Below are 27,805 nucleotides of genomic sequence, written 5' to 3'. Positions count from 1 at the left end.
ACACAGAGAAACAGAAAAATTAGAGGATTACCAGGAGAGAAGAGGGGAGAACAAGGCTCCTAATTATTTAGCATGAGTCTCCTGGTGCTCTGCATGCTCCTGCACCTCCAACTTTCTCTGCTGTTTCTAGGTTTAACAACTACAAGATTAGACAAAGATTATTGCTCAAACGGCTGCAAGGTTTTAAGGTTCAATGTCGACACTAATGCTATGGTATCAAACTAAAAATTTAGGATGTATGTGTGTAGCTGTGTCCCCCAGCGCTGGTTATAGTTTAAACTTTATGTTTCCCTGAATGCATTCAGCAGGCAGTGTCTCTGTGGGAGGTTCAGCACATTAAGATCTAATAAATTAATCCAACAGGGATTAGTCTCTTTGAAGAACAGGCTGCAGCCGACTCTCTGAACTCTCTCCCTCCTTCTAATCAGCACTAAAATCTATTCGTCAGCACACAACATCCTGGCTCCTGATATTTTCCTGCTGAACTTGCCTGAGAAGTCTAAATCTGGATCCATTTCGATTACACAGATTTGAGGGATATTTAATATTAATAGGAGGAGAAGATATTGAAAATGTCTTTAAGGGATTTATCAATCCTGAAAACAAAAGCGGCACTCATTAGATGACGTGCATTAGTCATGTAACACAGCACTCATACATGACAGTTTCATATGATGGAGGAGATTGGGAGGAAAATGTGACTGAAGCCCAAGAGGAATCAAAGGTTGAGGAATGGGAGAGTCCCCCGTGGGATTAGAGAGGTTATCACGCTAACGGGAGTAACCAGAGGAAACACTGCCAACAATACAGCTGCCTGCAACATGAAACCTCCTGCTGTGTGGGTGAGGAGTCTCCTTACCTGTTGTTATTCACGAGTGGCTCAGAAAGTGCACGGCAGTAAGACGAAGGGAACCAGCCCCTCCTGAAAGACAGAGAAAAAGAGAGAGAGAGAGAGAGAGAGGCAAATTTAGGGACGACTGCGTTCATTGTCTGTTGGATCAGTTGACTGATGAGACAGTTTTTTATTTGTCTAGCACCGATCCATCACCAGAGTCATCTCAAGACACTTTACATAGAGGGTAGGTCCATATTCTTAGTTGTACTATTAATAAAGGCCAAATATTAATCCACCATGAGCTCAGCACAATGCAACAGTCAGAAAAGTTACAGAAAGAGAACAAAAACCTCAAACAGAACCTGACTTATGTTGAACAGCAATCTGCCGGAGCTATGTTGGGGTTGATAAGAGGTACAGGGAGATGTAGAGACAACAGGATGCAGGAGGTGGGACAAGAAATGCAAAAAAGAGAAAGAGGCAGATGCAGAAAAAGAGAGGAGGGAGATGCAGAAAAAGAGAGGGGAAGGATGCAGAGAGAGGGAAAAGGATAATTCAGTAAAAGAAAAAGATGCATGAAGGATGAGGCAAGAGATATTAAAAAAATAGAGAAGCAGAATAAGAGAAAGAAGGAAATGCAGGCAGAAACAGAGAAGGAAAGGATGCAGAGAGAAAGAAGGGAAGACAGAAAAGGAGAAGAGAAAGATGCATTAAGAAAGAAGATGAGGATGGAGACAGAATGAAAGAGAAAAGGGAGATGCAAGGAGAGTGATAGATTCAGAGAGAGCAGAAGGAGGTGTAGAAAATGAAGAGAAATGTAGAACATGAGATGAATGAGATGCAAAAAGCAAGAAGAGAAGGGATGGAGAAAGAAATAGAAAAAGAAAGAAGAGGTAGACAGAGAAAAGAGAAGAAGGAGATGCAGACAGAGAGCAGAGGAAGATATAGAGAAGAGAAGATAAAGCGCACTAAAAAGATGAGCATGCAGACAGAAAGAAGAGAGGGACAAAGAGAGAAAGAAGAGGGAAATGTAGAAAGAAAGAATGTGATAAAATATGATTGAATTATAGCTGTCATAAATCTTAACCTTATTTTCTTGGATATGGCTCTGATGCCAGTAATGATTTTAATGGCATTAAAGTAATATTCATTATGTCGACCTTAAAGAGGGTCTTTTTTGCCTTCTCTGCAACAGGTGAGCATCATAAAATCAGTCCAAAGGATTGTATTTTATCTGCTGTAAAGGCCGGCCATCCTCTATAAATATTGGCACGGTTTATATTTGCACACTTGTTCTGGAGAATATGCACACCCTCTCTGTATAAAAAGAGAGCAGCTGTTTGCTTCTTGCAGGGATGTGACTACTGACCGCTGATATGGGTTATTTTTTCATGAGGAACAATCCTGTTCAAGGACATCTCCCTGGTAGCCAAGACTGCTGAAATCCTCCTACAGCCAGCCTGACTGATCAGACTCCTCTATGAGGTTAATGTAAGAACAGAGAGCATGATCATGGTAAACACTGTCACATCAGATGTCATGTTGTCGTTAAATGTTGATAGTTTTATTTATTAGCAGCTTGCTTTCCCTCACAGTGAGTCACATGTATCTTTGCCCTGCTGATATTCATCCCTCTGTCCATCACTACTGAGTGTGGGCATCTGAGTAAGCCCCGGTGTTGCCAGGCGTGTCGCAGGGAAACACTCTGAAAGCTGATAAACGACAAACAGAAAACTTGGTTAGAGACCCAAATGCATCAAAGCCAGTCCTCCTGCGGGACACAGAGACTATCTTTTCAGAAGCTGTGCTCTGATAAACATGATGATTCACACTTTTAAAGCCTTCAGGCACTCAGCCTCTTTCTGCAACCAGAACAGAAGGCAGAACAAAGTTTTAGTTAACTGCAGCCTCATTTTTGAAAACAAACTCAGAAATGATTGCTGCCTGGGCTTGATTGGTGTTTTTTAGGCTTTATTTGCCAGGTAATTTCCCTTGATACTGACAAAGATCAAACCTGATGAATGATTAAAATTCAAAAACACATTTCCAAGGGCTTTAGATCAAATCCTGTTTAAGCAGTCAGACATCAGAGACTTGAGGTGAGCCGGCTCCACTGGTGGATGTCTGTCTGTCTGTGTGGGAGAGCAGGTGGTGCTCTGAACCTTTCTGTCTCTCTCTGCCTCACTTCAGTAGGCTATCCTACATCCCACCCCCAGGCTTTGCTTTACTCTGATTTCCGCGTCACTCACTGTTCCAGCTCTGGCAGCACTCGACCTGCCTGGTGTACGTCTGAGAGTGCATGTTCGTGTGTCTACATTTTCAGCTTGACAAACAAGCGAGGGGCAACTTTCTAGTAAGACAGAGCAGAAAAACTTAACATTAATCACCTGACAGCTTTAAGGCTGAAGGAGCATCTTTAACATTCTGAAGGCAGAAGGGTAAGCTTCTGTCTTGTCTTACAGTAGCAAAAGGAGTGCCTCAGGGATCAGTCCTGGGGTCACACCTTTTCATTTCATAAAGCTGATTTATGAAAAACTTCATCTTTTTGCTGATGACATCATCATGTATGGCTCAGGCTCCACCCAGGCAAAGCACTGTTTCAGATATGAAGGAACTTTATTGAAGGGATAAGCCCCTTGAGATGAATCATCTCATTTTCAAGGGGGTCCCAAAACTACCTATAGCTAGCTTTAACACTGTTCAGTAGGGTGGAAATCACCAGTTTTCATCATGATAGGTTCTGATCTGATGCAATGTGTTGCATTGTGTTGGGATGCATCTCAGCGCTTTGCATTTCTATACAATGTGATGCATTCAGTTGCGATGCATTGCAATGCGTTGTGATGTGCTGCGATGTGAAGTTAGTGTTGTGATGCATTGTGATATGTTGCAATATGTTACAATGTGTTGCAATGTGCTGCAATGCATTGCTTGCCATGTGATGCATTTCAATGTGTTGCATTGCTATACAATGCGATGTTAGTGATATGTTGCAATGTGATGCATTTAGTAGCATGCGTTGCAATGTGATGTTTTTGTGCAATATATTTTGGTGCATGGGGATGCATTGCAAGGCATTTCAATGCAATGTCTTGCATTGCATTGTGATGCCTTACAATGCATTGGGATGTGTTGTGATGTGTTCCGATGCACTGCAATAAGCTGCAATGTGTTGCAATGTGATGCCTTTTAAATGAGTTGCATTGCTATATGATATGTGTTGCAAGCAATGTGTTGCGATGTAACACATTTTGTTGCAATGTGTTTTGATGTGTTGCAATGAGAAACTGATTCTTTGATATGGTACTTTCCAATATCCCATAAATCTATTTCCATTCAATTCAATTAAACTCAAATCAATTAAACTGATATCAGATCTTAAGCACAAATGTCATGCACTGACAGAATGAAAGTATTGTGAAAAATATAATTCCTTTTCAGACATCAAACATTTTAAGCTCCTTTTATGCTCTCTGATCACTCAAGAATCAATATGTACCCTTTCTGCAATATTTCTAAAATGAGGATCAAGTCTTTTGGCCTTTTTTCTTGCTTTAAAATCTACTTCTTTCCTTTACTTTCACTTTCACTTCTGACAGGAAGAGTCTGCCAGAAGTAAGGTTGGGCAGAGGTTCACCAATCTGCAAAATAATTGGCCCAAAATTTGTGGAACATCTTCAAAAAATGTCCCTCAACATAAAATTGCAAAGACTGAAACTCCCACCATCTCCAGTCCATATCATCAAAAGGTTCAGAGATCTAGAGAAATATCTGTAATAAAAGGACAAGGCTGAAGGCCAGTAATGGATGCTTAAGATTTTCAGGCCCTCAGGTGGCACTGTATTAAAAACAGGCATGCTTCTATACTGGAAATCCCTGCATGGAGTCAAGAACACCTCCAGAAATCCCTGTCTGTCAACACAGTTGGCATTACCATCCACAAATGCAAAGAAGAAGCCATAAGTGAGCACCATCCAGAAATGTCACCATCTCTTCTGGGCTAAAGCTCATTTAAAGTGGACTGAGGCAAAATGGAAAACTGTTCTGTGGTCAGAGGAATCAAAATGTGAAATTTGCTCTGGAAACCACAGACGCAATGCCCTTTGGGCTCAAGAGAAGCGAGACCATCCAGCTTGATATCACAGTTCTAAAACCTGCATCTCTGATGGTATGGGGTTGCAGTAGTGTCTATGGCGTGGACAATTTACACATCTGGAAAGGCACTATCAATGCTGAAAAGTAAATAAAGGTTTTAGAGCAACATATGCTCCAATCCTGACAACGCCTCTTTCAGGAAAGGCCTTGACTATTTCAGCAGGACAATGCCAAACCACATACCACATCCATCACAACAGCACGGCTTCACAGAAGAAGAGTCCGGGTCCTGAACTGGCCTGCCTGCAGTCCAGACCTTTCATCAATGGAAAACATTTGGAACCATAAAAGAATAATCTGTTAAAAAGACCCAGGACTGTTGAGCAGCAAGAATCCTACATCAGACAGTAATGGTACAACATTCCTCTGCCTAATCTCCAACAACTGGTCTCCTCACTTTCCAGATGTTTACACACAGACGAGGTGATGCTACACAATGGTAAACATGGTCCTGCCCCTACTCACTTTCCATTCTTCTCCATTTCCCCGTACATCCAGCCATCCCTCTCTTCAGGAATCAGCAGGATAATGACGTCTCCCTCGTCAAAGCTGAGCAGCGTGTTATTGTTGCCTGCATTGTGGGGGAAGATGGTTCGCACACGTGGCCTCTTCACAATATTGTTGAGGCCTGTGGCAACAGACACGGACCTGGCCAGATTGCTGTCCTCGTTGTTTGCGTGGTCTGAAGGAGACAAAGAAAAAAAATGAAGATGAAGTGTCTGAATTCAACAAAACCAAAACCAGGAATCTACAGCTACACTAGCGGCTTAGTTTGAAGCCACAGTGGCACAGAGGAAGGTGAAAAATGAAACTCAAAGCCACATAAGATGCTGTAATACCTGTGCTATTGTTGCTAGTTGTGGTTACAGTGGATGTGTTGTTGTCCCGGGTGAACATGCTGGCTAGAGGGCTGGTTTGAGCCTTCAGAGAGGGAGCTGGAGGAGTGGACATGTTCTGCAACAAAAACAGTCAAATGAAATGTTAGTTGGAAAACCTCTTAAAGGCACTGTATTTTGGACCTTGAAGAAGCACTCAACCCCCTTGAACTTGACAACATTTTGCAGTGTTAAAAGATTATTTTGATAATGAGAGATTCATCGATACTTAAAATGCTCTGAATTATTAACAGATTCTTTAAGTGCAAGGCTAGTGCAATTATCATCCAGGATGAATAAATCCTCTGGTGTTGAATTTTGAAAAAGAATAAAGAAAAGAACAGAGCAAAGCATCAAAAATTGGAGTGAATTTGTCCAACTGTAGCTCCGTCATACCACGCTGTGCCGTGATGGAGAGGGCGAGGGCATCGGGGTGATAGTAACAGGTGTACGCAGTCCTTCAATCATTGTCAAAACGCTCTCGGGCATGTCGGTGGCATCGTTGCACTGGTCCTGCCAGCTGCCCAGCTTTTCCATCAGGATGTCTCTCGCCTGTCCAGAGGGAACGGACATAGGAAGTGGCATTAAAAGATAGACAGTAGAAAGGCAGTGCATGTGCATGCTGCCATGTCCTGAGATATGGGTTTGAAATACACGCTCCTAGATGTGTTTTTTGTTAAGAGTTTAAGTTGCTGAAGGTTTTCCTTGTAAAGTATAAAGTAATGCATTTCAGGTCAGAGCTGTGCTCTTAAAAGCCTTGGAGAAAGTGGCCATAATTTTTAATTATTACGTAAAGAGTGACAGGAGAGTACCTTGTCATGGAAGGAGGCGAACTGGTAGGAGAACATGCAGTGTTTGTCCACCAGGAAACAGAAACGTCTTTTTTCCTCCAGCAGAGCTTCTTTGCAGCCGTCGGCGATGAATAGCTGCATGTCCATCTGACGGCTCGTCAAGGTTTCCAGGCACTGAAGACAAAAACAGAGGAGAAAACGTTGAATTCAAGCTTTAAATTAACAAAAAACTTGGATCTCTGTTTCTGCTGTCTTCTAAGCATCTCAGATTCCTCATTGTGTCTTATCTGCTCAGCCACATGTTTGCAGACATCTCATCCTTTTCATTTCAGATCTGTACACAAACCCAACAAGGGTGAATTCTAGAAAAGGCAAGGGGTTTTTCTTTCTGAATATCCTAATCTCTTTCATGCAGGGGTGGCAGTAATAAAAGGAGAGTTTACTGTATTGACAGATTTAGAGTTCAGTTAAAGGACAGAGCCACAAAAGGAAGAGGGGACAGCAGCTCTGGGGAGGGGAGGTCTTATCAACATGGACAGAAAGGGATTACAAAAAGGTCAGGGGACTTCTGAGTGGATCACAGACTGATTTGAGTCAGTCTGGGTGTAGAAGTTAAGTCAGATCAATTTATCTTTAGTAAGGATGTTTTTTCCTTCTTAAACTTCTCTTATTTCTAATCCAAAGGTGTTTTCACCACAGGAACTCTCAAAAACCTCTTATAAAGAAGGAGACAGGGAACAATCAGAGCCACTCCCTTCCAAAAAATAGTACATCTTTTGTTTGTAAAGTTCTTTGTCACGTGAGATCCACATCTTCATCCAGCTGGCAGGGATTGGCACACCTGTAACGGCTGTTGAATCAATGACACACACCCTTTCTATTCAGCTTCTATGACTGTTTTCTTCTGATAAAGCTGGAGATAGCTCCAGGCTTTATCTACCAGGAAACTATGTCAGGTTACATGCACATGTGTGCAAAAGTTTAGTGTGAAGTTGCATATAAACCTGAGCAAAACCCGGGAACGTATCAGGAGTAGGGGTTGCATGACTTGAGAACTTTTAAAGTCAACAATTGTAATAAAAGTCCAGTTGACTTCAAATAGTCATGGACATCATGAAAAAACCTACAAGAGAAATAAAATGAGAAATGAGAAAGAGAATGTGTTTCTTGTCCAAGAGGCAGGCCATTGGCTGCAGACAGTGGGGGATGGAGTCACATGACAGAGGGACCATGGGTGACAGACTCCAAAGCTGCTGGCAGAGAATAGTCGTTGTCCATCACAAGTATGTAAAAAAACAAGCAATATTATTGCAGATTCTATTAGCAGCTTATACTTCCTTATGACACAGACTTTAAATTAACATTCGGGTAACCATGTCAACAATAAACACGTCATGTTTGTTGTTAGTTTGTCATGGCAGTTGTCATGACAAGGTACGTCATAATAAAACTACTAAAATTCAGTATTTCTCTGGCTTTGAGAACTGTTTGAAATAATTGACTTAGTTTGTAATTTTTCAATCAATTCATTTAAAAAAGATTTTTCCTGTAATACTTGTAGATATTAAAAAAAAGACCTGTGTTATTGCACCTGAATCCAGTAATAAAAGCTAAGTGACTCCAAGCAGGTGATACCATCTTGTCCAAACAGTGCCATCTGCCTCAGACAGAATGAGAATCTGTCTGCCTCTCTGTCTCATGCTAGGAAGTCCTGACATAACCCGGTCTATTCAAAGAGGATGAGATCTCGATAACTGACCCACCTTTGTGGCTCTTTGTCAACAGATAAGCAGATGCAAAATTCTGCAGCAAACAGGAACACTAAGATAAATAACAGCAGGAATAGTCTGCTTTTAATGACCGTCATACTTACCTCCCTTTAGTATTTCTTCTAATTGAACAGTTACTCCTCTGTATGATGTATGTGCATTTACCTGGGACATCCTACGATCTCAGCCTGCACTGTAAGGTTATCAAAATATTTAGACGCTTCTCAGTACCACATGCTTTAAATATTTGCTATTCTTACGTCCATTGGTACTGAACCGCAGCAGGAGTGAGTAATAATTTCAGAATGTTGAACTGAAAACATGCTGACACCTCCACACAAACATGCAGGAAGGTGCAGAATTTCATTTGCTGCTGCAGTGGTGCCTCTTTCTGCCTCAAATTTGAGAACAAATCTGTGGTATACTGTTGTTCTATAGACATCCATATTAAATTTAACTCTGTAAAATGTTAAGATGTTATGCAAATCAAATCCATGAACAGTATACAATCAGTATTGAGATGTAAAACTTTGTCACTTTATGAGTTAAGGCTGTTTAGGGCTATTGTATTTTGAATTAACATGAAAAGTGCAGATTTTCTTTGGATTTCCTTACAAATTTTAGTACCATAATCAAAAAAATTATAAAGCTTTGCCTTGGTTCTTTAAGAGAGGAAATGATGTATGCTTTAAATGCATTTATAGAAATATGTCAAACCACATATTAAAAGCACTAGCTGCTATTAAATGCAGCAGAAACACTGGGGTGCAGATGAATCATACATGCATTCAAAGACATTTTTATACCATTTACCCCACATGAACTGGTATTTATAAAACAGCAATGTGCACCCCACACAGTCCTCAGAGGCATATAGTTTTTACAAAATACTGTGGCAGAGGCTGACACGATAAAGAAAGACCAAACCTTAAAGTAAAGCATTGTTTAGACTGCCTGGAAGTTTTGCACATTGTCTAATTAGACTGCAGGCAACAGAGAGTTCTCTCCATTACCACTAAAAGGCAGATTTACAGTTTTTCTAAGGCAGCTATATCAAACACGTTTAGACAGCCTTAAAACTGCTTGTTCAAGTTTTATGACCAACTTACCAGACAACTGAGACCACAGGTGAGCGCTGTAACTTTAGAAAGACTCTCATGATTTTACTCCGACTTTGGAATTCTGTCTGTGACTTTGAAACAACTTGAAATTTTGTTTGGTGTAAGGCCAGAATAAATATTTTTCAACATTTTTAAGGTCCTCCTCATAAATAAAGGCATAGAAAGTCCAAAAAGTAAATCTTAAAATAAAGGAATGAAAACACTTGTACTTTTGGCTCCATCAGCTGGAACATGACATGCTTCAAGTCACATGACTAACTTTGCATGCTGACTGCACATACATACATCATAGCTAAAAAATGACATATCATTCAGCCCTAGTCCGCATCATATGAACTCCATGCAGTAACCAACGATGATTCCTCTGGTGTTCATGAAGGCTGATCTCTGCAGCGACACTTTCCAGCTGCATTTGAGGCATTAACGGTATGACAGCTATAAATAGCCACAGCCATGCTTAACAACAGTTTCTCGTGTGCTGTGTGAGAACCTCGCGGATGCCACGCGCTCAGATAAATTGCACAAATTTCGTCTCATTGACAGGTCTAATGAGACGTTGCTCATATTGTCTGTTTCAAAGAGATCAATTTCTGTGGGATGGAGATGAAGCTTCTGCATTTGCACCCACTTACAGGATGATTAAGGTTTATGAAACAGAAGCAGACGGCTTTCAATAAACTGATGAAAATGTGTGTTTTGCACAGTTTGTCATGATTCTTCTCTCATTCATGAATCTGACCTCAGTTAGCCTTGAATTTATCTATTACATGCTTCAAGCAGCTATACTAAGATGCACTCAGGATTATTTATAACACCCTAACATACTTTTAAAGTGCTTTATATTCTTTTTTTAATAAATAACATCCTTCTTTTTAAGCATGAACACTGCAATGATGATAATTTTAGTCTAATGATATTACTGGAGTGATGGAAAGAGAAAAATAGCAATCACCTTTCCAGAACTGCACATGTGGGCGGAATAATTTCACCTAACAAGTGGAAGAGGGAGAAAAAGAGGGAGTTTGAAAATCTTTTCATGCACACGTACACAGCCACACACCCCGTCTTAATCACTGTACATCTGTCAACACTGCAGCAGGCTTGTTGCCACGGACAACTAAAGACAAACGGCGTTTATCTTAAGGAATACGGGTAAGAAAGAGTGAAGGATGGCAACAGGCTTCACAGACGCACGCCTTCAAAATCCTTCCTTGTTGGTATTTAAGAGCCTTGATGCTTTTTATTTCCATTTGTATGCAAATGCTGCAAAACTTCCCATCAATCCGAGTCTGTTTGAAGAGTCTTGGAAACAATTGTTTCACAGTTTTGTCAACAGACTAACTTTCTTTTCCTTCTCTCTTTAGTTAGCTGAGTTGCTGAATCATTTGTTACTGTAAACACCGTGACACCCCGTCTGTCTGTCCGTCTGTCCTCTCTTTAGTCTCTGTGACTAATTCCAAATACCTGGCCTCGAATCAGATAAGTGAGAGCAGCAGCGAGCAAAAACTCTGACTCATGGCTCGATGGAGGGTGAGACAGAGGAGGGCAGAGAAGGGGAGGAAGGAGGAAACAAAGGAAGGTGGAGGAGAGATGGAGAGATAGTGGGAAAGGAGTGCAAGGAATGGGGAAGTTAAAAAATATAATCTAGGAGAGAGAGAGAGATTGTGTAATAAGAAAGTCTTGAGAAAGTGGCTGATTTAACCATCTTTAATGTAAAAAAAACAATGAAATATGGACAGAGCAAAGAACTTATTAGTGCTGCAAACAACTTTCTATTATCAAGTTGTCTTAAATGTCAAATTTGAGTCTGTGAATTCTTCTGCTAGGAAGAATTCACAGACTCAAAACAGCGACAAAACAGCGACAAAAGATGATGTCCCTGCTATTCTACTCCTAACCCTAAAAGGAAAAAGACATCAAACGGAAGCTGCCAAAACAAACGTGTGCGACAGAACATCAAGGTGAAGGCAAAGAATAAATGTACCATTAGTTCATAATACTGTGTATTGATATAGGAAGATAAACTGTGGAGAGACCCCAGGGATCAACAATACTCTGCAAAGTTAATGAGTTTGTAGAATATGTAATATAATTTACAGATGATATAAATTTATTTTGTAAGGGTAAGAATTCAAAAGAACTTCTTGTGGTGTTGAAAGGGAGCTGAAAACTCTCTTACTTGGGTTGTGTCAATAAACTGTCTCTAAATATCTAATACACAGTAGGGCTGAGTAATTAATCAAAAACTAGATTAAATCACTGACACTTTCAAATCACAGAAGGAGCAATATTTCTTTATCCTGAAATTTGTGTCAAAATACTAGTTTAAAACTTTTTTTGCAGCAGAGATGTTATGCATTACATATCACGTAATCATCCAATTGCCATGTTTTAGAATAGTCTACAACAATCCTACATTTTTGTACATTTTTTTGTTAAACATGAGAATGACATAAAGGTTATCACTCCATTCAATACAATAATTCATATCCAATTTGCAATACGCGTTAAAATCATCACAATTAGATACTTTTTCTAAATTGTTCAGTCCTAGTTTGATCTAATATTGCGGTCAGTGTTTTTTTGGCAGCTTTTTAATTTTTTAGTGTCAGAATTAGTCTTTAGATTAAATGTCTTTTGGTTTTAGTCACATTTTAGTAATTTCTACACTTTATAGTTTCAGTCGATAAAAACTCAAGAACATTTTAGCCTAGTTTTAGTCCAGTCCTTTAGTCAAGTCCTCACATTTTTGTCTAGTTATAGTAATCTTGACATAAACTTACTTTCTGTCAGTTTTAGTCCCCAAAGATCTTTTTTGGCTAGTTTATTCGACTCTTTCTAATAGAGATGAACATTTTTAGTCATAAAAACAATGGGTTGAGGAACTGGAGAGATCATTGAACATCAAATCACAATTACAATATTGGGGGATAAAAAAGCAATTAGATTATTTTCCCATCTAATACACAGCATTTTAAATTTCACCACCAGGGGGCTCTCAACCAAAACAATAAGGCAGGATGATGAGTACAGACCAGTGCTGCCCAGCTCTGCTCATCTCCACCATTTCCATCTTGTTTTAAACAGTGTTTATTTCATTGACTAAAAATATTTGTCGACTACCTTTTTCCAAGAGAAAGACGAGACTAAGATTAGCACAAAATAGATTTTTGATGTCCTAAACTCTAATGAAATGTAAGTTTAGTTTTGGTCAAGACGACTAAAACAGGACCAAAATGTAATTTAGTGTTTGTTGGGAATTAGAAATCCATGATATTTCTTCAATGTGGGTAAGTCTATTAAAACAAGATAAATCCGTAGCTATTTTGCCTCTCAGCTGTAGAAAGCAGGGATCCCATATTCTACAGGGTGCAGAGAACACACTACCATGATTTTGTGCCAGATTTAGGTAAGGGAATAAATGTTAGTAAAGACTAAAATGTGAGGACTATTTGTTGACTAAAACCATACAGGGTAGAAGTGACTGAAATGTGACTAAATCTAAAAAGCTTTTAATCTGAAGACTAAAATTAAAAACAGCTGCCAAAATCAACACTGATTTTAAATTTAGGATGCCTGTTCGGCACTTTGCCGAATCAACCTTGGTCCTGTACCGGTCTGGCCCCACCTTCAGGTATCCTCCAAGCTGACAGACGTGGCCACCCTGACCAGCCCACTGGGTCCTGGGTCCTGCAGTATGCGATGAGCTTGATCAAGCCTGAGAAAGCACACCAGGTCCAGTAAAAGCGCAGTGACTGCTCCTGTGTCATCGCTGACCCTTCCCATCTCTGCTCTCCTGAACATGTTGGCATTTGACACATGGTCTTGCCAACGACACCCAAAGATGTGCCAAAGTTATCGCCAAGGAGTCCAGTCAGCACATTTGGCCATCAGTCCAGACCTTACAAGAGTATAGCAAGACCAGGAGGACCTAGGACTGAAAGACTCTGGCTTTCGTCCGCATGCTCAGTTACCGGGAACGCTGCACTGTCTTGCCCAGCAAACCCATCGCCCCATGCCAGTATGAGTATACTCACTTATTAGTCAAGTAAATTACGAGTACAACCACTTCTACACACACTGATACACCACTGTTTGTATCGCTAAAAGTGGCTGCCCATAGAGTCTATAAAAACTTAAGAACAAGACCTTTAAGCCACCTATTTTTTCAGTTTAGAATTGATTATGTCTAAAAGCCTAAATAAACCTACTTTACTGATATATTTCCTTTTTATTTCTTATTCTTTATTTCTATAGCGTCTTAGGCTATCAGCCTATGTCTGGAGTTTAACATGAAAACAGAATACACAAACCTTTAAATACTTTTAGACAAAACACACCCCGATGAACAGGCTGTCTGACTGGATGGATGTGAGAAAAGTTATGTAATTATCTGGATGCCATGCTTTCACAGTAGCTCTTTGAGTTTCATCCTGTACAGTCACTGTTCATGTGTGCTCAGGTGTTGTAAGAACAGCTTAGACTAAGTGTAATGACATAATGTTTAACAGTGATTCACTGTGCACACTCAGTAAACCAACGGTGGAAACTGTGACAGCCTTAGATAAACTTATTTCCTCATTATTGTAAACCGCAGAAAAAGTTGGGGAAGGTTTGACGGTATTTAAAGTTAGATGCCGCCCAATCCTGCATTGTGTCTGCATTTATTCCTGCCCATCAGTTGGAGCAATGCTGGTAAAAATGAGGGTTGCCTGCAGGTGTGATTGTAAAAGGGAAAAACAACCAACACAGATCTGTATCTGCATGAATGCACAGAGCTAACACTTCATGCCTTTCAGCAGAATATGGTTACACTGGCTCTGAGATGTTCTGTATCTGGTTTCAGGGTTTTTTAATGTATGTAGTCATGCCTGTGCATAAATGATTGACTGTGAGCGCCACGTGTCTACAAATGTGTCAAACTTCTCACCTCGCTCTCCTTGTTCTCATACTTGTTGGCGTTCTTGCCCTGACTTTTCCTCCTCAGCTTCTTCAGATCTGACTGTGACCTCTCCAGAGAGTCCTGCTTCATCTTGTGCTCCATCTGATATCTTTTAAATGTGGCCTGCAGCAGGAAAGAGATCCAAGTCAGTGCTGGAGGGTCAACTTAACATTTGCTTGAGCCATGTCCAGTTACAACTCAGTGCTGTAAAAACCCAATCTACTTCATGCACGAGTTTGATATATATCCAGTGGATAAAACAAAAACTGTTTCCTAAAAAATATGAATTATATATGCTTTCATGCAAGACAATTTTGCAAGTTATTGTAACAACAGCAGTGCTTTTTCCCCTTTAATTGACCTTTTTAATCAATAAAATGTTATGTTAGTATAAACTTTTCTCTATCTACTGTCTGCAAATTTATTAAAGGTATATGTATTATCTGTTCTAGTAATTTTTTTCAAATAAAACATCCAAGTTTGTAGAAATAAATTGAATTCCCAGCTGCCTTTGTGCAGATTTTTCCATCTGTGACATCTTGTGCAAGGTAATACTGGTTATAGATAATAGTTTTCTCTGTGCTGTGCTGCAGCCACAGCTTGCATTAGGATGGAAATGAACTGCCATGATTGAAAACGTTACAGGAGAAAATTATAGCAGTGAATTACTGCACAGAAGGAGGTTATCATTCAGTTGTTATAGGGTGTTTTTATATTTTTATTTTTTTTTTTTTTCTTGTCTGAATAGAGGGATAATTGCCTTCATTGCTGCATAATGATCTCAAATTTAGTCTGTGTTCACATGGAGACATTTACAAAAGAATAAAAATATCTGATGCACAAGGAAAATGCTCTTATATGAATTTTAACTTCAAGAAAAATCTTTAAAGTAAAAGAAAGACAAGTTATGGCAGCTCTAAAGACACTTGACAGTTTCAAATGGACAGACAATGACACAGATTGATATAAGCTCAGCTCATTTTCTTTAGCTTGTTTGTATTAATCACTCTGGGCCTGTGGCTCTGTTCAAGTTTAGACCTCTGATGAAACAATAAATAAAACTAAGCAAAGAGACAGAATCCTTAAAGGAGCCCCAGGAAAACATGGATGCATTGCGATTTTTGCAAACTCCAAGCAGGCTTTCATGTGTTTTGCACTGAGGAGAGACTCTCTGAGATAAAACCCAGTGGTGGAGGGCTGCAGTGATGGTTTTCCTTCTGGAACTTTGTCCCATCTCAACACAGGATCCTTGGAGCTCAATCAGAGTGACCATCTCCTTCTCTCTCTACTTCTCTTGCTCAGTTTGGCCAGGCAACCAGCTTCTTGGAAGAGTCCTGGTTGTGCCAATCTTCTTCCATGTGAGAATAATGGAGGCCACTGTGCTCTTGGGAACCTTCAGTGAAGCAGAAATGTTGTTGTAGCCTTCCCCAGATCTGTGCCTTGTATCAATCTTGTCTCTCTCTGTTCCTTTGACCTCATGGCTTGCTCTGGTATGCATTGTCAGCTGTCAGGTCTTCTATAGAGAGGTGTGTGCCACAGGTGGGCTCCAATCAAGGTGTAGAAACATCTCAAACATGAGGAACCTGAGATAATTTTCTAGTGTTGTTGCAAAGGGTCTGAATATGTATGTCAATATGATATTTTAGTTTTTAATTTCTCAAAAATTTGGAAAAAAAAATGTGTCAGAATGGGATGCTGAGTGTAGATAAATGAGCAAAAAATAGATTGTTACTGTGGCATCAGGCTGATCCAGCTCTGAATACTTTCTGAATGCACCATAAAAAGTTGAAATGTCAGATTTACACATGATAGGTCATAAAGCTGCTAATTGCAACTCCATAGCGTAGATGAAGGTCTAAATAAGACCATAAGAACTTCCATTGGAAAAGGCCATTCATGGAGGAATAGATCATCTGACACCAAAGGAACTTTAGGAATGAGACTTGCAGTATTGCACAAGTTTTCACATAATTTGCCAAGTCTTTAATATCTTAGTGGAACAGACAAAAATATGGGAACCTTTCAAATCACAGAAAAGAAGCATGAAGGTGTAACAGGGTTTCTTAGGTTGAAAAACCTGCAAAATACACTGTAAAAGGAGACAAGACTATACAAGGCAGCGCATGTGTTTATATGTGACTCAAACACAGAGAAAATACTCACTGTCATATATTTGACGTCCATTTCAGTCTTCTTCTCCAGCTCTGCTATTATCTCTCTGTGGAACCTCTTAAACTTCAGGAGAGGAGAAGAAAACACACTCATGATTATAAACATGATGAGAGGATGGATGAGAGCAACAGTTTGTCTGTTAACTGTCAGCAAACACTGTAAGCTTCAAAGAGAGAAATGGAGGGAGATGATTCTGAGTGTACGGGTGCATGTGTGGGGGCGACAGCCAAGGCCGAAGCTGTGCTTATGAATGAGTCAGAAACAAAGCGTGGGAATGCCCACGGCTTTCTCCTTTCCTCTGCAGTGCTCTCTCATTAGCGCGAGGGTGGCGAACATTCACGTCAACGCTGTGTTTTAGCAATGGAGCCTCAGACCCCACGTGGGGTGGAGCAGTGAATGGAGAGACCCTCATACTGAACCCAGACAGACTGCAGAGGACTTTCCAAACATGTAACACCCTCGTAGAAGTCTTTTTTCTCTGACCTGAAGTGATGCTGTGACTCACACAGTGTCCATTAACAGTCCTCCCACTCACTCATCCTGTTAGCAACACAGTCTCAGAGGAGTGCCGGGCAACTTTGAGACCCCTGGGAACCACCTTGTAGAGATTATTTTTAAACTCTGGCATTGTTTATCTCATTATAACAAGAGTTGTAGGTTTATCTACAATCTTATGAATTAGGATGCATTAACATTTTAAGTGTACTGAATATATACCAAAAAAATGGACAAAAAGAACAGAAGCTCCGGTGAGGAGCTGTTACCCTTGTTTGTTTGCCAAACTTGTCCTGTGCATGTCAAAGTTTTTATTTTTGTTTCTGGTTGAATAAAAACGTCCTCTTTAACAGCAAAAACCAAGAAAAATTTCCTTGGCACATCTTTTTCTTAAGACAGGTGCATCAGAGTGCAACATGCCTAAAAAATAAAATCAAGGGAAATTCTTGCAGAGTCCAACTTGCAGAAAAAGTTATTTATTTGCAATGCTTCTGTACAGACCTTCATCACTTGCAATGTTTGATGTTTTCCCTGATAAAGGTCTAGTAACAAAACGTTGCAAATAAATGACTTTTTGGTTGCACTATCTGCAGGAGCACCTATGAATTATTTATTAAACAGTAAAGACTTCCACATGTTCTCATGTTGGATTAGTGTGTGCATTCTCTGACTAGGAACACAGGCATCAGCTCAAAGCTTTACAAAAATCTGGTGCATCTATCTGCTTTGCATGGTTAGCTTTAGGTCATACATGTTTGTTTCAACCAGCATGGCTCAAAAACACCATACATGTTTTACAGAACAGATGCTGTACAAATGCTAACAAACTCCTGAAAACTTGCTGAATTTTTTTCTGGTTGAGCCATGTCAACACAAACAATTCTACAGCAAGAATTTCTCCTGCCAGTGTCATAAATGCATCTCAAGCTGAGTTAATGTTGTCAACTCAAATTGTGAATACAGCATTCTTTTATTTCCTTTTTTTCTACGAGGAAGACGAAGCTAATGTCCATTTAAAGCTGGAAGTGTATTTAGCTCCGTGTCCACTCTGGCACTGTCACAGCTTTGATAACAGGTGTGATGTTGGTTGCATCTCCCTGCTGTCATTCTTCATAAATTCTACCTCAGTAAACCTCCCAACAAGTGACTTTATTCAGCGTGGAACTGTGCAACTATTCAAAATAAAAGCAATCTGTCAAACTGAACCAAGTTACTCCAAAAAAATGATAATCCAGGTTTTTTATTTTTAAAAGCACAAACCTAAAGTGTACTCATACTGTATTTCTCTTTCCTGTGACATAGTATACTGGTGTGGAAACAGAAATTTAGAGAACAACTACAAACAGACACATTTTAGCTTGTGGCCCTCATCAGGTTCATCAAGGAACAGACTGCAAACATATTCTACCAATGTGGACGAACACATTTGCTACAACAAGCAAAATGTGACTCTATTTATCATATTCTTGTCTATTTTAGCTGATAACCATGCAAAGGTAAAAAAAATAGACCTCCACTCTCCAAACAGCTGCCAGTCCGAAACACTCGCAGGACCAGCTAAGGATAGATCTTTGGTGGCAAAAACTAAAAATTCAATTCCATTAACAATTTTGGCTTCCTGCAAGTTTATCATGATTGAGCAATTATGGTGCCACATGCTGTGTTAAGCTTTGTCAATATGTTTTATCACGTGGTAAATATTTCACAGTTTGTTGTAATATTTCATCCATGCAAATTTTTTTTTATCATAAATCAATTTTAAATACTGATGATTTTTATTTAACTTATTTTGCATGTATTTAAAAGTGTTTCAGTTTGATAAATGTCCGTGATGCAGAGATTGTAACATCAATGAGTATTTGTGTTCATTATTGCCAGTCAAAAGCGATCGATTATCTAGATTCTCTGTGCATGAAAGGAAATGCAACTAAGAGGCAGCCGCCATGCACCATGTCTTTAATTGCCATGAGGGCTTGGCTTGGGTGCAGAGGGCCTTAAGCAAGGCATCATCCATCACTCCGTGGGCAGCAGCCTTTACTCTGACATTTCTCCTTTGGTGCATGTCCACAGGATCCTCTTTGTCCTTTTTAATGTTATTTCAGAGTTTATTAAGCATGTTCGATAAAAGAGTGTAAAACTTGAATTTTGCCTTCAAAACATTAAATTTTCTTGAGGGCTCATTATAACCAACTGTTCTTGTTGTGATGAGCCAAGCCTTGTGTTTTGTTCATACTTTAACCATGTTACACTAATCTAAGGTCACAAAAAAGATATTTGCTAGCATCCTCCAGCTTTAATTGCTCTGAATTTATTAATAAGGCAAGGTGTAACAGCTACAGCTGGTGTTTTCTGGGCATGTTGAGACCTGCCTTCTGTTCTCATCATGGAAATAAACCAACAGGTGCAGCTACAGTCCTGCAGCCTCAACCTGTTGTTTCCCTTTGTCCTTGTGTGTTTTTTATCTGGTGAGCCGCTGTAGTCACTGCAGGTGAGGAGGACGAGGGAGAGGAGGCAGTGATTATCTGTCAGAGGTGGGAGGAGGAAAGAGAAAGCTGCATGCTGACTGTGTGTGTCACTAAGAGGTGTTTAGTGAATTGAGGCTTGGCTCGCGGTTGTGGAGAAATTCACTGAACAACAGGTTTGAAGAGTGATGCAACGCAATTAGGAGAGCAGTTAGGTTACATGATGATATTCTGCTAGCATGTCATCTAAGCACAAAAACACGTGCGGCACGAGAGAACACATGGACCAGATATCATATCCACATATTTGTTAGCTGAATGAATGAATGAGATGCATATCTCAGTTTGTCTTTTATGAAAAAAAAACAAAAAACAAATTGTGTCACAATTTCAGAATTATAAACTTTAAATATCAAGTAAAAAACACCAAATATGGAGTAATTTTTGTTGTTAATGATCAAAAATTGCAGACTAAATCCTGCATTCTGTCTAAAATGAGCAAAAATATTGTCTACATTTTTGTATATATAGGCCTTGAAATCTTAATTATTCTAATGATTAGTTGTTAGCATTAAATGCAGAATCTTAATGATGGCAAACAAAAGGAATTTTTTTTTTCTCTAGCTCAGCTAATGATAAATGATAAAAACTAAATAATAATTCCTTACATAGACTGAACATTTCAAATACATTATCTTTAACATATTACTGTAAGGGGTTTTAACTGTACACAATCTTTTTACAGAGCTCAAGGCCTGTCATCCTTTCTTTTTAAATCATCATAAACCTATACAAATGATAAAGTCCTACCCTTTATCTTGACTGACAATAAACAGATCTATATCTTAAAAACTCATCATATTCCCCAGCCTATGTAGCACTCACATTTTCTTCTAGCTCCAGATGAACCCTCCTGTGGACCTCTGAGATTTCCATCAGCACTACACCTGAAACAGACACAGAAGAAGAGAGGGAGTACATAAACGTTCAGCTGAGAATCAGACCGACAGGCCAACAAGGATTTATTGTTCACTTTTTCTTTGAGTCTTTCCTGAGCACATAAATGATGCTATCTAAAGACATTATGCAACAGTTTCAACAATAAAATGACAATGAGCATGTTGAGGTATGCAGCGTAAATGAATGAGCTCAGATTTATCAGATGTCACCAACTATAGATCATGTTACAAAGGATTTCCTGTGCTGGGATGAAAGGGAAACAAACACGTGTGCCAGGACTGGAAAAACTGGACCACCTGCCATTCTGCTAATCAAAAAACACTCTGATGGCAGACAGCCACAAATTATAACCTTCTGTCTCTAGTGGTTTCCAGGAAAAGCAAATAAAATTAGGATTATGCTGCACAATTATTACGAGGAAAACTAATCAGACTTCCTGTTGACCTTCAAAACTGCCAAAAAATATTCTCAAACTGCTCCAGACGGCCTTCACAATGGCCTTTGGGTATTTTAACTAGAGATTAGATTCTCTGCCCAAGCCTGAGACCAGTTCAACATGACCCATGATCCAGAAACGTGTCGGGCCAGGATTCCCCATCCTTCCTCTTGGGCCCTGGCCTGGTCGGGCCCAAGGGGAATCAAAGCAATCCAGCCAGACACAGCAGCATAACTATGTTTTACCCTTGAGTTTTCATCTGTTTCCTTGTAGTAGATTTAGAACAACTTCATCTGGTTTAGACCCACTGAAGACATTAAGAAAAGCTGTTAAAAAGTGGCACACAGCAGTGACATAGTGAAAAGGGGAATGAGTGAAGAAGAGGGAACAAAGTGCACAGTTACACACATGAAGAAGAAAAAGAAGCAAAAACGTCAACTGATTGTCTGTTCTAATGCAAGTCAGTTCACCAGAGAAGTGCTTGAAAAGCAGCACAGACTGATGCTCTCCAGAAAGTTCAGAATATTCAGTGCACATTGATATTTGCGCATCTGCTCCTCATCCTCACTGCTCTCTTTATCATAAATATAATTGGGCGACATCTGTGATGCATGAAACTGGGCTGCGATTATGATCTCATTCGAACAGATGTCAGGCATTAAAACAACTCAGAATTGTAGTTTAAAACTTAGATTAGAAAAGTCAATTTATGAGAAAACAGTGTTGGGTTCAATCTTGGCTCAGGCCTGAGCCAGTCCCATTCTGTCATGACCTCTCTCGATTGTACTCCTGGGGGTGTCGTACTTAAATATCTGTTCTCTTCTCCACAGTCTGTTGTTTCAGTTAGAACGCTGCAACCTTCCTCCACCTGGTCAGGGTTCTCAGAAGTCCACTTCTCATCTGAATCTACTCCTTCCCTCACCACCATCAGAGTCTAGACTCCACTGGGGGGATCCTATCCTGCTGTCTGCCTCACTACCACTTCAAGTTCAAAAGACATCACGATGGAGTCCCTCTGCCAAAGCCATTTCACATTTAGTAGTCAACTCATTGAACTAGTTGCTTGATTTGTGATTCAAATGCAGTCAAAGTGATTTACTTTATGATGTTGACTTTTAGATTATTTAAATGAGTGCTGTCCTGCAGCATCATTGTGGTCTGAAACCATGACTTGCCCCTGTTTCAGACTGGCAGTGTGTTTTGCTGATCTGCTACGGCACGCTGGCTGCAGCTCCCTGCTGTCTCAGTCCAGTCTTTCTTCACAAGTTTCACCTCAATAATCCTCATAGGACTGACTTGATATTTTGCATAGCTGAACTGAGCTGGGAAAAATCAGAATAAAAGCGTTTCATATAACCAAGTTAGTTTCTCCAAGGAAATGCAAAACCGGGCTTTTACTTTGAAAAGCCCAAGCATATTCATTTTGTGTTAATCTTGCCTGTGACACACAGTACTGGTGTGGAAACAAAAAGCCTCACAAGTAGTAGAAGCTTAAAGCACAGTTTTATTAAACATACACATTTAAGGCTATGGCTTTCGTCAGAGTCATCATTGCAAACATTTTTACCAATACTTACAAACATATCTTCTACAGCAAGGTAAATATGTCCTAGCTGTCATTTTCTTGTCTATTTTTGTCAAGAGCAGCTATAGACAAACCCTCTACTCTCTAAATGTGAGTTGTGGTACTCATTAAGAAATTGTCCCAGCAAGCTGCTCATTGTTATGCTTGTACTTTATAATTTGTATTGTCTTTAGATAAGGGTACTTTAGTCTACTTCAAGTTTTGATTTAAAAAAATGACTTTTACTTTAAATAAAACAGTGTATTTCCATCAATTAAGAGGAGTCAAACTGCGTTTGGGCCTCATCTTATGGCAGAGGTCATGGTTCACAAGAGCAATTAAGGGCAGATCTCCTTTATAGACCAGGGTATTATAAAGTGTTAGAATGCCATTTTTTGTACATTTAATACAGAGTAGCTTTCACAGCTGTCAAATGGAAGAAGATTTTAAATGACACAGCTTTTTTTGACTTTACTCTACAGGTCGACCTTCCAGGCCCGGTCTTTCTTTGAGTATAAGCGCCAAGCAACTTATGGTAAACTGAAAGATATACATAAGCTTTACCATGAAAAAGCATGTTAATCTGGGAAAAAAAAGGATTTGGAAAGAGCAAAAAGGAACAATAACAAAATGAACTGTTTGATATCACAAGTGTAGGTGACTTTTGACTCGCCCACTGAGCTGTCTGTGTGTTTTTAAAGTAAAAGAGACCTTTACTTCCATCACCGTGAGAGCAGGAGGACACTAAGGTGAGTAGTATCCAGTAGCTGCATGGCCACAGCCACTGAACTGAACTGCAAAAATAGCACCTGATTAAGGCTTTAAAAAACATTTGATGTGTTAATTATCGACATTGATTGCATTGCAATTAATGCTGACAGCCCTAGTTATTTCCCCTTGATTGTGCTGCAGACGGACCGTTAAAGCCTCTGCATGCTTTTATGTCTTATACTTCCATGTTTGGATGGAGAGTTTCCTTAAAAACACACATTTTATCACCTAGTGGACATGAAAGGACAATGTGTGTGTATATGCAACAAAATGTGTGTGGGCCAAAGCATGCTGAGAACTATTTTAGCACAGATGGAGGCTTGATTTATTGCAAGAAGGAAAACAGAGGGAATGATGGCAAAACAGTGAAACTAGAGCAACTCAGCAGTGGACGCAAGCTCAGGTTTTTAATTCAGAACTTCACATGGAATCTCAAAGAAACAGCCGTCAGTTGTTAGATGGATTCATGCATCCCTTTGGCTTTTTCAGGACGGCACAACTGCTGCTGTATTTGACTACAGGAAAATTAAACATTCTTTTGTTGTTGTTTGCTGTTTTTTGTGAATTCAGGTCTAGGAAAATGACATTCGATCACATCTTGCACAAGTAAAAATAGCCACAAGTTGTAGTTCAAGCTCATCTAACTAGAGACCTTTAAAGGTAACTATGATGACACATCATCTATCTGTCCAAGTGAGCAAAGAGGGCAGGCTTAGGACAGTTTTATTTGCCCAAAATTCAACAAATATTTATTTTAAGGCTCATCAATAAGGTGATCTAGTTCATAAAGAAATATTCCATGAATTTTATTACTGTTTAGACTGTTTGTAGGGATGAATTAAGAGACATGAGATAAGCTTTATGCATGCAGCACAGCTGGAGGAAACATGACAGATCATGCAGTCATGTGTCTGTTTAGGGATGCATGCAGGTCTTCAGGATGGAAACTCAGTGCTTAAACTCCAGACTTTTCCCACACTGATCTTTCCCCATGGGCATTGATTTTCCATGCACAGAGAGTAAATAAAAATATTCATCAGCAGCCAACGCGTACAGCTGCACTGTACACAGGGGTGTTGGCAGCGATGCAACCTTGAGAAAACACAGACTTTCTACTGTACAGATGGAGAGGGATATTCAATCTGACTGATAAACACAGATGACCTGGATTAACGCAGAGAGGAGGCGTTAGCTTGGTAAATAAACAACACATAAGACTTTTAATATTTCCTCTCTTTTGGAGGTTTAGATGTTCTGGACAAGGGCAGCTGATACGTTACAGGATGAAAGTATCGACAATGCGTGAGGAAATATACAGACACATGGCTGCAGAGCATTGTTTTTAATAATCTAATATGTTCAAGTAATATGGCTACTGCAGATAATTGTTTGTTGGTTTAAACAGCTGCCTTCTTAAGCTGTAGTTGTTTCTGATGAAGTTAAAAGTTCAAACAAAGTGTGAAGCCGAGCTGTTGACGTGAATTCAAATTTTTTTTCTCGTCAGTTTCTTGCAGCTGAGTGATTTTTAATTCGAAAAGTTTATACATAGTTCAGAAATCGTTGTACTTGAAAAATAAAAACTGCGGCATCAGTTTAGATGTCCTTACTTCACTTTGACTTCAGCATTAAATTTTAACTTAATGAAAAGCGCTTTACTTCTGCACCATAATGTGCAGTAAAACAACAAATGAAGCACATTTTAGTGTATGATAACTTAAGCTAAATACTTAAGGGGGGCTTCCCAATGCAGGTATTGGCATCGGCAAGTACACAATCTTATGCCGGATCTGATACCGTTTGATTAAGCTTTATATTTAGCTTCTTTTATCCATGCTAAATGTTAGCGCTACAAACCAGAAATCAGCTCTTTGCTGCTGAAAACACTGCATGCACGGGCTACCGTTTTCAGAGCAGAATAGAAGAACCAGAGGAGCCACTGCAGCAGCAAAGAATGATGGCTGCATGACAGTTTTACTCTGAACGTGATCGTTAAAATGCCTTCCAGACCGGCACTGTCATACACAACAAGAAGTGACACAGTTTATCAAAAGTTCAATAACTTTTGAACCATACAGCGCTGCCTCTTACTTGTTTTTCCTCTTGAAGCTAGCCGTTCTGTCATTCCACTGACACCACTGATACCTTTGAATCCCTTGCAGCAGCACTTTCAGCGAGCCTGGAACTCAAGAGACTTTTGGGGACTTTAATGATTAAATTCACACAAGAAAATCTAATATTGAAAGTCCTTTATCCACTTTAATCGAAGTACGATCATTTATTACCACTAGCCTGAATGCTAATGCATTTTTGTTTGGGTCTGTCAGCCAGCTGCAGGCTGTTCTGTAATCACGTCATGCTGCCTGAGTAGAGTAGAGAGATAGAGAGAGCCTGTGATGCAGCCCCCTATATTATTATTTTAATATTAAAGAGTCAAACTCAATAATCAGCAGAAAAACAACTTTAGGGTCACAGAGATGCGACACATTATGATTCTATTTGTTGAGCCATGTTCTGAATCAGATATAGGTCTAAAATAATTTGCTAGTCTGCACAGTCAGTCCAGAAAATTCACACTGGTATCGGATCAGTGCTCAGTGTCGGCCGATACCCAACACCTTGATATCAGTAACTTATCCAGAAGGAAAAAGATGGTATTGGAACATCCCTAGTAGCTACTGCTATGTTCTCCTAAAATGATGCAGATTACTCCGGTCGTTCTCTGACCAGGGGGAAAGAGTTTCAGGGTGAAACGTTGCAGGATGGATCTGCCTGATGGCAGACACAGAATCTGGTCAATCTATCAGTTTTGCATCTTCAAATGACAGTCTGTAAGCACCTAAAGAGAGTGATTGTTACAAAGAATGAATGCAGATCCATCCTTTTGGACAGCGCCTTCCTACATTGCATTGAGATTTTCTTTTCTGTCAATGGCGTTGATGTGTGTTGATTAAATGCAACAGAGCGGAAATTAGAGAACCACAGACTGTATATACCATAAGCATGGATGTAGTTTTTCTGTTACCCACATTGGTTTCTAAAGCAGACTCTTAATTTTTGGCTGCAAACATGTCTCTATCTGCAGAAAAATGAGCATGAGACCTCCAGAGCTTCTGTAGCAAACCTCAAATGGAGATTTGAGGAACGGCAGTTTTCCACTCTGACTCCATATTCCAACCTCAGAGGTTGCCGCCTGGCGCCTCTGCTGCAAACACTGTAAAAAATGCACTGCATGACTCCCTGACAGATGTTCAATGGGCAGCCAGTCTGATGTATGACAATATGCTGTGCATTCATCAGTATGTAAACAAAGCCACTCCCGGCTGTCTCCCACACCTTTTTCTACCACACCTTCCCTCATGGCGAGACTCTCTCTTTGACTGCGAGGAGTTCAAACAGCTCAAACATAAAGGACAAATGACCGTCCAAGGAAGAGTAGAGGAAGAAGAGATAAAGGGGGTAATAAGAGCTGGGAAAGAGGAGGAGAAAAACAGGAAAAGTATTCAGGAATAGTGGCATTAGAGTAGGGATGTATCAGAAAATTAAAACTGAGGAAAACAGGGCTGGTAAATAAGTGCTAGGAAAGACTCAGACAAGCAAAAAGTCAGTGATTACTGTCTGACCTTAAGGGCTCCTTATCTACAATAAGAACAAGGTAATCTTGGAAACGTCAGCAGGCATTCTGCAGAGCTTAACACCAAACCGACTGGTTTATTTGGATTGTGGAGGACGTAAAAGTTGTTAAGCATTATATAATACATCTAAATACTCAGTAAGTATAAACGTGTCCTCCTCCTATGTGCATACATGTCTGAGCTACAGTGGCGTCACAGGTATCAGCCGTCTCCTTCCAGCAGATCACACTCATTTGTTTATTGTTGTCTCGGCCTTTGCGACACGTTGCCGGGCAACAGGTGTGCTCATTCGAGAAAGGTGTGAGGGCAAAAGTGTGTCATGATGTGGATAAGAGCAGCAGAAGCAATCACCCGCCATTAGCTAACAAAATGAAACAGAGACAAAGCCGCACAATAGAGACAGGCTGCTGTTTGTCCAGGATGGAGTCATGTCTGAAAACACTTGTACATGTGTCACGACTGCTGCTGAAACACAAAAGGAAACACCTCATAATTCAGCAGGCTTTAGTGAACGGTTAAGTGGTTAGAGTAGAATTTTGAGGCTGCTGTAGCTTTGCTGTTATCATCTACTGCGGTAATCCCACAAATAGAGACAAGAGCAGGGTGCAACATATCATCAAAATGGTCTGTTAAAATTACACCTTCCACATGAAGAGCATCTGCTCTACCCTTTATAGTCAAGATCCCACACTTCTGGAGACAAGGGCGCACTCACACTAGGGCTGCTCCCCTGACCCCACTGGCCTGCACTCACCTTGATATTATGGACAGTCAGCAAAATGGATAACAACACAGATAACATGACAGGGATATCACTCACTTTAT

General features: G+C 39.9%; 1 protein-coding gene across 1 annotated transcript in view; it reads right to left on the bottom strand.

The window, feature by feature from the left end:
- The window catches only part of baiap2l1b (BAR/IMD domain containing adaptor protein 2 like 1b), a 63,302-nt gene that overhangs the window by 17,159 nt on the left and 18,338 nt on the right, over window positions 1-27,805 (bottom strand). The window contains exons 4-11 of the mRNA XM_041817554.1: window positions 20,503-20,564; window positions 16,652-16,723; window positions 14,477-14,611; window positions 6,678-6,830; window positions 6,262-6,417; window positions 5,830-5,944; window positions 5,456-5,672; window positions 860-922 (exon numbers count right to left, since the gene is read on the bottom strand). Coding sequence (XP_041673488.1) covers window positions 860-922; window positions 5,456-5,672; window positions 5,830-5,944; window positions 6,262-6,417; window positions 6,678-6,830; window positions 14,477-14,611; window positions 16,652-16,723; window positions 20,503-20,564 — 973 coding nt within the window. The remainder of the gene's footprint in view (window positions 1-859; window positions 923-5,455; window positions 5,673-5,829; window positions 5,945-6,261; window positions 6,418-6,677; window positions 6,831-14,476; window positions 14,612-16,651; window positions 16,724-20,502; window positions 20,565-27,805) is intronic.

Source organism: Cheilinus undulatus, linkage group 21, assembly GCF_018320785.1.
Source record: "Cheilinus undulatus linkage group 21, ASM1832078v1, whole genome shotgun sequence".
NCBI lineage: Eukaryota > Metazoa > Chordata > Actinopteri > Labriformes > Labridae > Cheilinus > Cheilinus undulatus.
The sequence above is the reverse complement of the archived record's forward strand: the minus strand, read 5'-3'. Positions and strand labels throughout refer to the sequence as shown.